The sequence below is a fragment of the Alligator mississippiensis genome, chromosome 13, assembly GCF_030867095.1.
Source record: "Alligator mississippiensis isolate rAllMis1 chromosome 13, rAllMis1, whole genome shotgun sequence".
NCBI classification, from domain to species: domain Eukaryota; kingdom Metazoa; phylum Chordata; order Crocodylia; family Alligatoridae; genus Alligator; species Alligator mississippiensis.
Genome location: NC_081836.1, coordinates 41,406,804 through 41,421,137, shown reverse-complemented (window position 1 = coordinate 41,421,137; position 14,334 = coordinate 41,406,804). Strand labels below are relative to the sequence as shown.

Below are 14,334 nucleotides of genomic sequence, written 5' to 3'. Positions count from 1 at the left end.
TCCCAAAGACTCATTTTAGCCTGCTAACAGTAAAATGATAATGACTATTGCTTGATCACAGTAGTGATGAGTTTACAATTCTGCATAACTGGGAGGTATTTGACCAGTGCCCAGAAGTGATGGTGAATTAATTGAGACGTTTTACATTCCAAAGTAAGATGCAGCAAGTATTGTTTTTACGCGTATAATTCTTTTTCTGTCCAGAATGTCATTTCATTAAATACTATTTTGACTTGACTAGCTACCTAAATAAGATGTCCTGTGGGATGACAGCTCAAGTAAAAATAAATTCTATATGTATTAAAGCTATATAAAAATCTTCTCTCCACTCATTGGTGGCCCACGGTCATTATGGCAAAATAAAACTAACAATTTACTCCCAAGTCAAATTCAAAACTCAAAACTAAGGCAAAGAAAGTCTTAGAAGTATGCCAAAGATTGTAATAAGAGTGATATTACCACTCTACAGCAGAAGGCATTATATTATTGGCAGGAAAACTTTTGCTGAAAAAGACAAAATAAGAGAGGATAATGAAGTACCGAACTACTTGGCACATTTCAATGATGCTGTTAGTACCTCTAGGAATGCATAGAATTGCTTGATTTAAAGAAGAACTGACACCTCACTGAAAATATGTAGAACATTCTTACCAACAATTCTGCCTGTAAGTCAAATTTGCTGAAATTATCCTTCCTGAATTTGCAGACCTAAAGACATTTGCAGTGCTCAAAGAGTGTATAACTGAGAGTTTAAATTCATTTCTCACCATTGTCACTTGAGGAAAAAAGAAGATAAATGGGCACAAATGTGGGTGGTAGCAAGAGCTAGCAAGAGCATATCATCACTCCTTGCCCTTTTACATTTCACACTCTGGAAACTGGCATGAAAACAGCATCTTTATACTTTACGAATTAATCTATTTAGCAACCACAGAAAGGCTATAATCTTCTAACCTTTGCCCTGGGAGAAATTACAATGTCATCTATCCTATGAAAGGATAACACCGCCTTCATTTGGAGAATAATTAAGAGAATAATTAATTTGCCACCTATGGCAAAGATTCTGTTTTCATATATAGAAAGACAGTTCATAAAGGCCAATATATTGTCAAATAAGAAGCCAGTGAAGAAATTACCTGAAAAAACATGTTGAAAATAAGAATATTTATGTGCAACAAAACTTAGGCAACAAGCAAGAGGGCAAGTCCAGTGGTATAACGCAGTGCACAGGGAATCTAGAATACATATGTGGATACAGAAGACAAAGGCTCCGAAGCCAATTAAATCACAGGACCAACGATAGTCTACGCCCACACCTCCCCGGATGGAAGCAAAACAACAAACTTGATATCACAAAACTAGGCTCCTCCACACTAGGGCACTTTAACATGGGCTCCAGGGGTGGGTTTGGGGGGCAGTGCTTTAATTAGAGCAGCTCTGAGAGCTGGTTGAATTAAAGCACCACAGTGTGTCGTGTACCAGTGTCCCTGTGCTTCAAAATGGTGGCAGGGGCGCTTAAAATTTTAGTTCAAGCATTCCCGCTACCATTTTGAAGTGAGGGGATGCTGATACATGAGACGTAATTGCCATGCTCCAGTAGACTCAGTAATTACAGTGCATTGGAGCAGTCTCTGCACTTGTGTATAGGCACCCTTGGACTAATCAGATCCTAGAAGCCTAATGCTGCAAAATGCTGAAGGCCCATATTTCCTAAGTAATGGCATGCAGAGTTGATACTTGGCACACATCAGGCTCTAGGATGCGGGTAGGAGGGAACACTGTTTTAATCAATATATAATACAACTCTTACGTTTAATCAGTTATGTCTTTCATCTCAACAAACAAGCAAAACCCTACCAGTTTAGTGGCAGAAAGCCCAGTCCCACAGGTGTGGAGGGCAACAAACAAGCTGTGCAGAATGGATGTGCCTGTCTAGAAGGGATTACTGGATGGAATGTTCCTGGCAAGATGTGCCGGTCAGGCTTGCAATAAAAGAAACAAATGACAGAGGGCTCATGTTATAACCACAGAGCTTTCATTTAACCTCAGACTCATTCCTTGGCAGTGCAACAAATATCATAAAAGTAGTTTCTGTTGGGTTAAACTCCTGTGACCCAGTGGCTGTAGGTTTGACAACACTGGCTGAACTAGTTTTGCAAATAAGGGAAATGAAACAGTGTAACACAGAAAAGGACAAGGAGAGACAGATAGATGTTTCTGTGTGGTGTGGGTTTGTATCTGTAAACTCGTTTAATCACTCAGACTTATCCTGCTTTTATAGCTGTTATTTTCCATTTTGGGTGGGTTGGGGCTTATCTTTCTCTCCTGAGTATCTGAAAAGCCTCAGCTATTATTATATTTTGCTCTGAATCTGCTCTCTCTCCCCCCCGACTTTCCAGTCTCCTTTTGTGTGTCTTGTCCTCATTTCTTTATTGTGTGTGCCTGCAGGTGGCTTTTATAGCAAATTCTTCTTCTGTTTTTCTCCCCCCCCTCCTTTTCTTGTTTTCTTATTATGCTGACTGTCTCATTTGTTCTTTTTCTTGCGTCTGCAACTGCTCATTTACTAATAGATTCTATTCTATGCCTATGTATTTTTTTCATTTTCCCTGTCTCCAAGCACCGAATCATTGACTTCACTCTTACAGAAAGGAGTGAAACCTCAAGCCACTCTGAAGAATAGGTTTCATTCTTCCAGGATTGAAGAGAAGGCAGATTTTTATAATGACCTATTGCTGAGCTTTAGGAGGGTTCAAGGTAGGCCATATGTTCATTGTTTGCTCTTAAACATTGAGCAAGTCTATTATTGCTAGCAGGGTGCTAGCATCTCTTCCCCTACACCTAAAAGCAATGTCAGCTTCTTGATACCAATAAACAAACTGGGTGAGTTGAATAGATATTGATGTAGGAAAAATAGTGGTTATGCTCTAACATCTTTTTTTTTGTCATGCCTGCATCAGCCATCATCAGTGTCAGAACTGCATGTATTTGGTTTCTAATTTGTGTTTAATGATTGCTTGGCCACCCATCATTAAGGTAGAACAGTGCAGGGCAGAAATTAGACCTCCTTAACTGAGCAGAGTATAGCATAACTATAAAAACATGTAGGCATGTGGGTTCTGGTATTGTTGTCACTATGCTGCACATTATAACTATCCAAAAATTCACAGGAGCAGTATGGATAGGAAAAATATCCTCAGCTCCAAAAGCACTTCCACGTGCAACTCTGCCTTATGTATTAGTTGTTCAGTGCTTGTGGCAAACTTAGAAAAGCTCTAGATCTGTTCAGATACTAACCCGATGATTTAATCAGGACACTTTTCACTTGGGGCTGAGATGAGAGGCTACTGTTTCAGTTGTCATGAACCTAAAATGCTTGAGGGGTTCATGGGATGTCATGCATGAGTTTGTTTTACTGATATGATCTGTAGTCTCTATATATAGGTACTACCAATCTGTATTTAGCGTTATCATTATTGTCTCTACAAATTGTAGTGTTTGATATCAATGTAATTTTGCTATATCTTTGTATTTTAGCCAAGACTATTTAGTGGGGCAGTGACTAACTTAAGTGTTCCTCACCTATTCATATTTGGAAGAAGATGAGAATTAAACCTTTGACTTGAGTTTCGTTACTCATCACTGTTATGGACTTGCTCTGAGGCACATAACCCCAGCCATTTCAGAAAATGATAAAGTTACATTTTAAAAGAAGAGACTTCTAAGAATATCACCTGGCAACTCAGGCTCTTGGTGGAAGGACATTTCCCGCAGTGGGGAAATTGAGTGAGAGACAGTATCTGTAGAATATTAGATTAATATAGACTTTTAGTCAGGTAAACATGGCAGGAAGTTATAAATACGGTGGACTCCCCAAGAATCCAGTGGGTGATGTATGTATGTGGCCAGATAAGAAACCATATTTAAGCTTTGCCTTCAGAGCAAGTTTGGGTCTTTAGTTTTTCTGTGGCATATAGAAACACTGGGCACATCTACATGTGCACATTTACTGCACAGTACCCCAAATTACTGTGCAGTAACCTAAAACTACTGTGCAGAATAGGCACACGCCTACATGTGCATGCCCAGTAGCATGCCCATAGTTCAGTAACTATGGCAACTTACGCTGACTTGGGAGTAAATTTGATACCTGCATAATTATGCCTGATTAGTTAGTGTGTAATAACGCATATGTAGATCCCTTACTGTGCAGTGACAGTGTGTGTGTGGACTGACTTGGGACTAACTTTAGTCCCAAGTCAGACCACACACAGTGTTAATGCACTTTAACACGGACATGTTAAGATGCCAGCCTATTTCTGTTTACTCCGCAGTAAATTTAATGTGATGTAAATGCACATGTAGATATGCCCATTAAGGTCTTCAGCCAGTGGTCTGAATAAAGTAGGCTTCCAGAAGAAACTGCAAGAGGCCCTAGCAGGAAAGAGATAGAAGCTGCTTTCTAACCTGTTGAGCTGAGTAGAAACTGCATTCTTGGATTTAAGATGCAGGGTAAGAACAGGTTATTGTTCCAATACTTCCTTTTGTTTGTTTATTCCAATATTCCTGTCTGTGTCTCAACATATGGTTACTGACTTCTTATGTTTGCTCTTGTTTTTTATAATAAATCTTTCTGTTATCTTTTATAACTATTTATTGTCAGTGGCAACTGTGATTTAAGAGCATATGACTGCACAGACAAACCTCTTCTCCAGAAGGGGCAATCCATCTTTTATGAGCTCATAACCAGACAAAAGCATGTTTTGTCTAGCTGGCAAAATCCCCTCTGTTAAGATGTGGCAAGGCCTGGGTGTGGTATGGCTGAGGCACCATAGGTTAGGGAGGTGACCTTTGAACCATCTCGGTATGTTCTCAGTGGTCAAGGAGCAGATGGCAGAGAGGGTTCTGGGGCTGAGAGTCACCCCAGAAAGTGTGAAAACACCCTGGGAGTCTTTCTTGAAGTAGCCCAAGATGCAGCTAGGGGCACTGGTATGTCTCACTGGTCATCCCTAAAAGCTGACTGTTTGAGAAACAGAATTACTTGTACATCTCTCTCCTCATTTCATCTAGGCTATCAGGTGGCACTAATGCTGCCTCCCTTCCTGTTCAGCTCTGGATCTGCTCCTCAGACGTAGACAGCAGGGAGTAGGCACCACCGATCCTCCTGCCAACTACTCCCATGTCTAGCATTTCTTAAGAAAGGTACCAGGCAAAGCAGGTTTCTACATCCAAAGAAACTTTTTCAGATGCTTCTGGTTTGTTTCACATTCTGCCAAGCAAGTGTCTACCTTCTGTTTTGGCAAACTCCAGCATGCTCCTTCCCTTGTGCTGGCAGTGGGGAAGGAAAGGGCTGCACAATGACACTACAATCTGTACATGCCCTTGCGGGCCTGAAGTCAGCCCAGACCAAATGGCAGCATGACATCAAACATTCTAACTCTGGCAGACAATAAGACCTATGAGGAAAGACCATCTCCCACTTAAAACATCACCATCCCTGTAAAGGTTCTAGGTCAGGTTATTCATGCTGGAAATTACGTTGCAATTGCTCTTTGACTTCTTGTGATAATATTATTCTTGGCTTTTTCAAATATAAATAAATAAATAAATAAATATTGGCAGCTACACCGTGCAGCTGGTTAGAGGGCATATCATGCTGGGCATTAGAGCAGAGTTCCAATGCCAGAAGTAATGTATCACCACAGTCAGAGCCTTAACTATGAAATTGCTCCTATTTGGTAAGTCAGCTACTTCCAACATATGTGGCCAATGACAAAAATGACAACAAATGACAATGACAAAACGTGTGGCTGATGAATGTTAAGTGTTCAATGTGCCATTTAGGTGAGGAATAGAGCTAGTCGGGAATTTTTCATTTACAATTCTTCTAAATTCTTAAAACCAACCCTGTGTCTCAATCTTCTTATGTAAAGAAGTTTTGTAATAGGCTTGAAATTCACAGAATGTTCCGTTTCATTTTTTAAATAAAAATTCTCAATTTTCCATTCAATGTGACTTCTCATTAAGAAGTTTTGCTGAATTCTACTACTTAGTTTAAAAAAGAGAAAGGTCAAAATAAAGCAAAAGGCTTCGATAATCCCAATGTGATTTGTTTTTCTTTCTTTCTTTTTTTATTTTTTTGGTTATTTATTTGTAAAAATTGAAGGCTGACTTTTCATTCCAATCTGTAATGGGGAAAAAAACAAAACTTAACATTTTAAGGCAGGACAGTAAAACCATTTCTCACCCAGCTTCAATTGCAGGATTAAACAGAGTTTTCTGTTCCTGCAAGTATTCCTGGTATTGCTGCCATATCTAACTTTGTCAAATTTTTGGTTGAAGTTTTGTGCTATCAAGGTTGAAAATGTGTTATCAAGTGTGTTTAATTTTCACAGCTTTAAGCAAGACTTTCACCAGCTGCAGACAGGGCAAACCATATTTAAAAATGCTAGCTGTTTAAATGTATGCGTACCTCCTACCCATCGCCAGATTTAGACTCACATACATCCACGGGAGAGTTCACACCATGTCATTCTTAATTCTACTTCTTTCTATTTTCCCCAATATCATACTAATACTGAGGTATTCATCCATCCATTTCAGGGGAAAGAAAGATAATCTGTTTCCAAAGTAGGGACTGTTTATCTAAACGCTAAGAAAATACAGAAGGGAATTGGGCTTGAATTATATTTCAATATACAATATAGCAACATAAAAAATGCAAATGGTATGGTTATGACTTATAGTGGTTTTTAGATTAGGAAATGGTACTAAAAAATGATAGGACAAGTGAATATGTTGAATTAATAGTTCCAAAACACATTCTGGGGATCTAGTCTAGTGGGGAGGCTTTTATACATGTGAATCTCTCTCACACTTCTATTTTAATATACTGTTTTTAAGTAGCAGATTTTTGCAGACTCAGTAATGGATTTTTGCTTAATTTACTTTTGCGTTAATGGCTCATTGAATATATAACCTAGAATCTGGCTTTCCACGTGATGACTTGTTTTACAACTGTAGTTCATTGTGTTCATAGCACAGACAAGAAAGAGGTTTTTTTATCATTAACTGACTTGAAATTCATCATTTAGAATACTGCATGGCTGTAAACAAAAAACAGCAAAACTGAAGTCAGAGATATTATGGACATAAAAGCGCCCCTCCCCCCCAAAGCAGCAAAATTAATGCTGATAATAATAGACTGAGTCTGAAGTGGGACTTTCATAGCAGGGTACACATGGAAAAAAGCATTTTTACTTTACATTTGCAGTGTTTTTACCTCTTTAAAAACTTTTAAAAATGTTCAAAGAACTGTGACAAGCCTGATGGATGTGAAAGCTAGACAGAGGCCTGTAGCAACTTCTGCCTTATCTAGATAGCTTTTTGAATTATCCCCAATTGCAAGTCCACCTGTGATAGCAATTGTGGAAATTCTAGGATAGACTGGTTACCAACATTTTAATCATTCCCATCTAAACCCACTTGGAGTCAGCTTGGCTAAGGACAGACATTACACATAAACTGGTTTAAAGTGATCAGAAACTGGTTTAAACCTGTAATACAACAGACATTCAGTGCGCATAAACCAGTTTCAAAATGGCTGAAACGGGCTTTGAGATAAACTGGGTTGAATACAGTATGAAACTTACCTGATTGAGCTCAAATCAGTTTATGCAATGTCTGTCCCAGACCTCTTCCTGGTTTAAGTTAAACTAGAGTCCTCCAGCATCCCAGCATGCTGTCTGGGCTGGGCTGTGCTCTCTGCTCCAGAGCAGGGCTGGCCCCACCCCTCTGTTCTCTAACCCAACAGGGACAGGACATGGCAAGATACCAGCTGGCATGGCCCCATTAAGGCAAAGTAGGCAGGGTGCCTGTCTGCCAGGGAGCAGAGGGGAGAGGGCTGCAGCAGTGGCTCCTGGGGCTGGCAGACCCCAGCTGTAGGCCAGAAGGGATGGAGGGAGGAAATAACCCTTCTCTCTGCCCCCTTTATCTTAACAGGGCCATGCTGGGATGGTTGTCCTGTGGGGTGGGGAGGGGGGCTCTGGTCCATGCTGGGGGGGGGGGGGGGGGGCTCTTCTCCCTAATCAGCCCTCCCCATGTGTGTAAGCACAGTGCCCAGAAGCAATAAACTCTGGTGCAATATGTGCCCAAGTTTATTGCTGTGCATTAATATGCACGTGTAGAAGTGTCCAACATGTGCTAATTTACAGTAATAAAATGATCAAAATTGGAATGAAATATTTTGATTGACTAGATCTGAAATTTTTGGAAATTGGGTTTGTGAAAATTATGGAGACTTTTTTTCTTCATTCAATTCAGGAAGGGAAAACACTTTTTAATATCTTGAATTTTAAAGATAAAGTGGCTCCTCCTCACCTCCCTGCTGCAGCAGTTGCTCTGGGCAGCAGGTAGGGAAGCAGTTCAGACAGGGAGAGCTGCAGCTGGGTGGGGGCAGGTAGTACGGAGTTGGGGCTGGCAGGAGCATGGAGCCCATGCCCAGGGGGACAGTGGGAACATGCAGCTCAGGCAGGCAGGGTATGGGTGAAAGAGAAGGTGGGGGGCATGGGGACACCTCCACACACTCCCCCTATGGCACACAGCCCCCACTGCCAGCGGCAGCAGTAGCAGTAGGCAGGGGTCCTCAGGGTACTTGTGACCCATGCAGACCCTGCTGCCCAGTAGTAGATAATATGCGGCTCCGGGAAGAGCTGCATGTGGTGGCAAGGAGAGCATCATCCAGGCTCCTTGAGGACTACCAAAAGGGGATGCTGAGCGCTTAGAAATGTGTGTTTGCTTATTGGAAGAAACGCATCGTTCTGAATCATCTGATTAGAAACAACAATGATGATGAAATAGATTACTGTATGGTCAAATCATAAAAGTACAGTATATTTTGGGGAAAAAAATTCCAGCTGTATATCCTCATATAGTTAGACAAGGAATATAAATGTATTTTTGATATGTGACAGTGCTGACCAGCTTCTGTTTTTAGAGGTGTCTACTACACTATATGTTAACTTGCTCTGCAAGTATAATGTCTAGTATGTTTAAGGGGAAAAATACAAATGGCTTCTGACATTTATAGAAATATCTACTTTTAGAATTACTATATTTACCTGAATATAAGATAAGGTCTCCCCAGTCAGCATGGGGAAAAAGCCCCTCATATTACAATTGCATACAAGGAAAATCACATTCAGTGAACTGTCTATTATTAAACTGCTGCCAAAAGCAACATGTGTTTAGTACCGGAAATCAACTATAAAGTTGATTTAAATGCAGCCGACACTGAGCATGAATGTAAAACACTGCCCTGTGCCTCATCTGCCTATACATTTTGGAGGATCCCAAGACTCATTACTAGAATACCTGGTTCTAGCCATGAATGTGTGTGGGGGGGACTATTTAGTGTGTAGAAACTTTGGGAGGAGGGGGGTATCTGGAGTGCACACACATACTGGGCAGTGCTGAGCCACGGCATCACCATGGTTTGAACACTGTTGACTCTGCTGGGGCCCAGCCCAAGGAACTACATGGCTTTGAACTAATATATCATGCATAGTTTGTCCTCTATATAAGTAGGTAGTTTGTCCTCTATATAATTAGGTACAAAAGTGCTGCTTAGAAGTATGTTTGTGAAGTACATGTGCTAAAACTTGCATCATTTTTTTTTTAAAAGGGATAAAACGTATCAACTCATCCATCAGTGTTTTCAAATTTACCCCTCACTTCCATGTCCTGAGGGAGAATGGGGTCTGACAGTAGGGTTGGGGGCAGGGAGGAGGAACTGAAGGGGCTGTAGGGGGAAGAAGCAGAGGGGAGGAGGGGGACCAGATGGCAACAGGGCCACCTGACTCACCCAGATTTATTTTCCCTGCTGTAGTGGTAGGAAGGGGACAAAATTAGGGCAACCCTCCAATAATTAGATTCTATACATGGAAAATTATAACAAATTTATAAGCTTTCCAGATATAGAATCTAATTATAGGGGTATTATCTTATAATCAGGGTCATCTTATATTTGGGCAAATGTGGTGTATCATTCCTAGGCCTTATCATCTGTTAAAAACAGAAGTGAACCAAAGGCCCAGATTCAAATACTATTGAATGTTGAGGTTCAAGTTGGAGATGGAGCCAGATGTAAATTTTGGCCCATATGTTAATTACTATAAAACCACAGAGTTAGTGTTGCAGCCAACTTTGCCTTTATATTACAACAGCTTTGGGGTAAGGGAAAACAAAACAGAGTACAGCAGAACCTAAATACTTTTCAGAATTAGAGTCCCTACCTTACTGTGAAGATGAGAGTGTGTGAAATAATTGGGGTATAGAGCCACAGCAAAAGGGCTGTACATGGCCACTGAGGGCCTCGTGCTGTTTTATGTGGCTTTATTTCAAAGGGTACAAGAGGCAAGGATTTCTTAGGGTGATATCTTTAATTGGATTATAGCTTATTGAATCATAATTGGTCCAATAAAAGATATCACCCTAAGAAATCCTTGTCTCTCACATACTTTCTAGATCATCACAGCAACAACACTGCTCTTACACTACCATTTCAAAGGGTACCACTTCTCCAGCCAGCAACGCAAGACTTCTGGTTGGCTCTAGATGCATGGAGAAGAAGTATCCTGGGAAGTAAAAGCCCCAGCAAACAGCTGCGCAGCTTATTCTGAATTAAAAAATTCACTACGCTGATCCAAATTAAGCAGGGTGAAACCATCCCGATAAGAAGGCTCCCGGTTCTATTACATTCATCCAAATATCTGTTCTCTTATCATATGCTGCTCTAACAGATCCTCAGACTTTAATCACATAGACTATAAGCAGATGTTGCATTTGTTGGGGGACTGGTTGTGCCACAACTTGTTCTGGCATGGAGAAGTCACAGGGGTGGCATATGTACAAGTTACACTTCCACTGGGGTTGAAAGAGTGGCCAAAGGTACTGCTGCTCTTCTGTCAGCAGGTGGCCAGAGACATCACACATCCCAGCATGCCTCACACTGGTCAAATTTCTGAAGGTTCCCCTAACTGAGCAAACAGCCCACTGGATGTTCAAACTGTGTGTGGCAACATTTCTGGGGACAAATTTTCATGTGGTTCACTATGCAGCTGGTGCCCCTGACCACCCGCCTGTATGTCTACTACATCTGTTCTTCCACCCCTGTTAACTGCTATGGCTCTGGATATGGTCATCCCCTTGCAGCTACAGGTCAACATATTGTGGCCAGGCAGGTGTGGGAGGAGCTGCAAACTGTGGAGCAGTGATTCTGGGCCAGGGCACTGGTGACACGTAGGAGGTGCACATGGGTGCACGTGCACTCCCTGAGCATGGTGGTGCACCCCTGTGAAAAGGTGCTGCCGGTCACCAGTTATCCCCCTACCCCCCACCCCCTGCCGTCAACATCACAGGCGGTGTCAGCAGATGGTCTGCGATTGCCACTGGCCGCCACTGGTGGCAGCATTTGCGGGTGGTTGCTGACTACTGGTTAGCCCTCACCACCCTCCTCCCTGCCGCCAACAGCTCCGTGGCTGCCTGCGGGAGCTCGTTGCTCACCACCACCATGCTCCCGCTGCCAACAGTGCCGCCGCTGTGTGCAGGAGCTTGCGGTGCCTCCCCCGCCCCCAGCCTCCATGGGCATGCAGCGTTCATGGGCCAGGGAGATGAGCAGTGATTGGTGGGAGTGGATCCTAATGGCTGCTGGGAATGATGAGCTGTAGTGTGCAAACTTCCACATGTTAAAGGGTACCTTCACGAAGATCTGCACTGAGCTTGCCCCACAAATACAGTGGGAAGCAGTGGCAATGTGGGCATCCTTATGCTTGGAGAAATGCACTGCCAGCACTATATGGAAGCAACCCTAGACTACCTGTGGTCCGTGGCAAACCATTTTGGCATTGACAAGTTGACAGCTGGAGAGGCAATGCAAGAGGGGTGTCTAACAATGATATCATGGGATAACCATTTAGACGTCCTTTGTGATAATGCAGGACAAACTGTTAATACCTCTTATCCCATGAATCTTTTCGGGGCTTTATCCTATGCCAAGTGAGAAGGCTGTCTGAACACTGCACTTTGTCCCAGGAGAAAACATTTTCTCCCTCAATAAGAGCAATGTCTGTTTGTAGCTATAGTTTATTGGGGTAGGTTTGGTTGGATGTATTCTAAAGGTTGCAAGATTTGTGGTGGTAGACACTAGTTTTTTAATGAAGTCTCCTGATGCATTCAATTTTGCTTGTAATGTACAATAATAAAACCTGGAAGCTGATTTTTTTAACAACTCTCTTTTTTCTTTTCTTAATACAGATGCATCACAGATGAATAATGTGGTACCAACTTCTCCTCTCCTCCCTCAGATGTCACATCCGCATTCATATCCCAACATGGGGCAGATCACAAATCCTTATGAACAACAGCCCCCAGGCAAGGAGCTTAACAAGTATGCTTCCCTAAAGGCAGTTGGTAAGCAAGAAAAATATTGTATGTTCTTCATTTTGTTTAGGATATTTCATACTCCAGTGTCAAGTAACATTCAGCTTCCAAGTAAAAGAAAAACCATGCATTTTGGTCTGCTTAGTTACAGTAGCAGAATGGCTCAAATTCTATTGGAATTCAACTGGGAATGTATTCTATAAATTAACATGGATATTACTTACCAATTAGGGATTGTGAAATTACATCTAAGAATTGCAGATTTAAATACTCCAAGGACACATATATGCACATCATATATTCAGTTGGTAAACCTTTACTGCATTCAGAAACCCTGGATTTGCACATGCAGATCAATTAATTACGCTCTGAACAGGTAGTGTGCAATTAACCAGAAATATAGTTTTAAAAATGATGCTTTGTACAAAAATGACATGTATGTCTGTGCAACATTAGAGTCTACAATCTAGGTGCTTTCTGTTTGCAACTGCAAAAAAGAATGGCCTTTGTTGTAGAGGTGTACATCAGTACGCTACTGGTGCATGACCTAGTTGTATCATGAGGCCTTATGCTTTTAACCATCTCAGAAGTGCACTTCTCAGATTCCTAATGCAGACTCCCTCATGGCTTTTTGCTGTTAGTGTGACTGATTAATTTTATATTTCTTTCCTTTAAAAAATGAAAAAAAACCAGTTCTTGAAAAAGCAGTTTTGTTGGAGGAGGAACAATGAGGAGTGAAATTTACAGTGTACCCTTCCATTATGGAAGTGAAATCCTTAGTACATTTTAAGAACTTTAAAACCCATAGCAGAGCACTTACGGAGCTGAAGCTTTTCTCACTTTATAATATCTGTCCTTGTTTAGACAACGACAACAACAACAACAACAACAACAATAATAAACTAGGGGTTCAGCTCTGTCTTAGCTTTCTACCAAGCTTGTCCAGCATACACATAGTGAAAATAATACCATTTCCCCCTAAATTTAGAACAGCATCATAGATCCTGTTTTCACATAGCTAGCTAGCTAGCTAGCTAGCTAGCTCAAACTAACAGTGGAACACCTGAGAATATTCTTACCCTGAATCTATCAGTCACCATGCCAGAAGAATTCCTTTTACATGGGCAAAAATGGCCTGCCCAAAACTTTTTTTTTTGTTCTTAAATTGTATCTCAAGCCAATTACCGAAATCAGTTCTGAATTCTACTGACTGAGCAGCGCTTAATTGTTCAAGTCTGTGTGATGCTACCACTGACAAGTATCCTACCTCCAAGACTTTTCAGCCTGGGGCTTCAGATACTCCCAAATCCATGGCATGCATCCTAGGTGCAAGCCCCAAGGCCTTGGAGTTTAGATGCCCCCTCAGAAGTTCCTCCTCAAATGCAGGGGCATTGGTACACATGGTCATGCTGCAGCACTGGACCTGCAACACACGCATTTGTGTAAACGGCAAAATTAGATTCTACGCCTGGAAAATCCTAAGAATGTCATAACAATGTGTCAGCACCGAGAAAATGGTGGCGGTGCACTTTTGAATTAAGACACATCAAAGGTATTTTAGTTCAAAAGTGCACTGCCACCATTTTCTCAGCACTGACGTGGCATTTCGCCATTTTTTACACATACATGCGACACAGTGCTGGGCGCATCAGCTCACGTCAGAGCAGACAAATGTATGTGTATATATGCCTCAGGTTTCCATTTTATTTTTAAACAAGTTTGCTTTAGTTAACACTTTTAAAATCTGAAAGTAGGTCCTTGCATAGCAGGCATAATCAGGAACATTGTTTTCCTTCACAGTTCTGGGTGAATATACCTAGAATGGGAAGAGTAGTTTGACAAATTCATCTGCCTTCAAACCAGCGGTGCCTTGCCATGAGGGAATCATTATGGCTTTGA

General features: G+C 41.5%; 1 protein-coding gene across 2 annotated transcripts in view; it reads left to right on the top strand.

The window, feature by feature from the left end:
- SHISA9 (shisa family member 9) overlaps positions 1 to 14,334 on the top strand; it is a 323,373-nt gene that overhangs the window by 273,876 nt on the left and 35,163 nt on the right. For both annotated transcript variants that reach the window (XM_059716286.1, XM_059716285.1), the window contains exon 3: positions 12,310 to 12,465. In XM_059716286.1, coding sequence (XP_059572269.1) covers positions 12,310 to 12,465 — 156 coding nt within the window. The remainder of the gene's footprint in view (positions 1 to 12,309; positions 12,466 to 14,334) is intronic.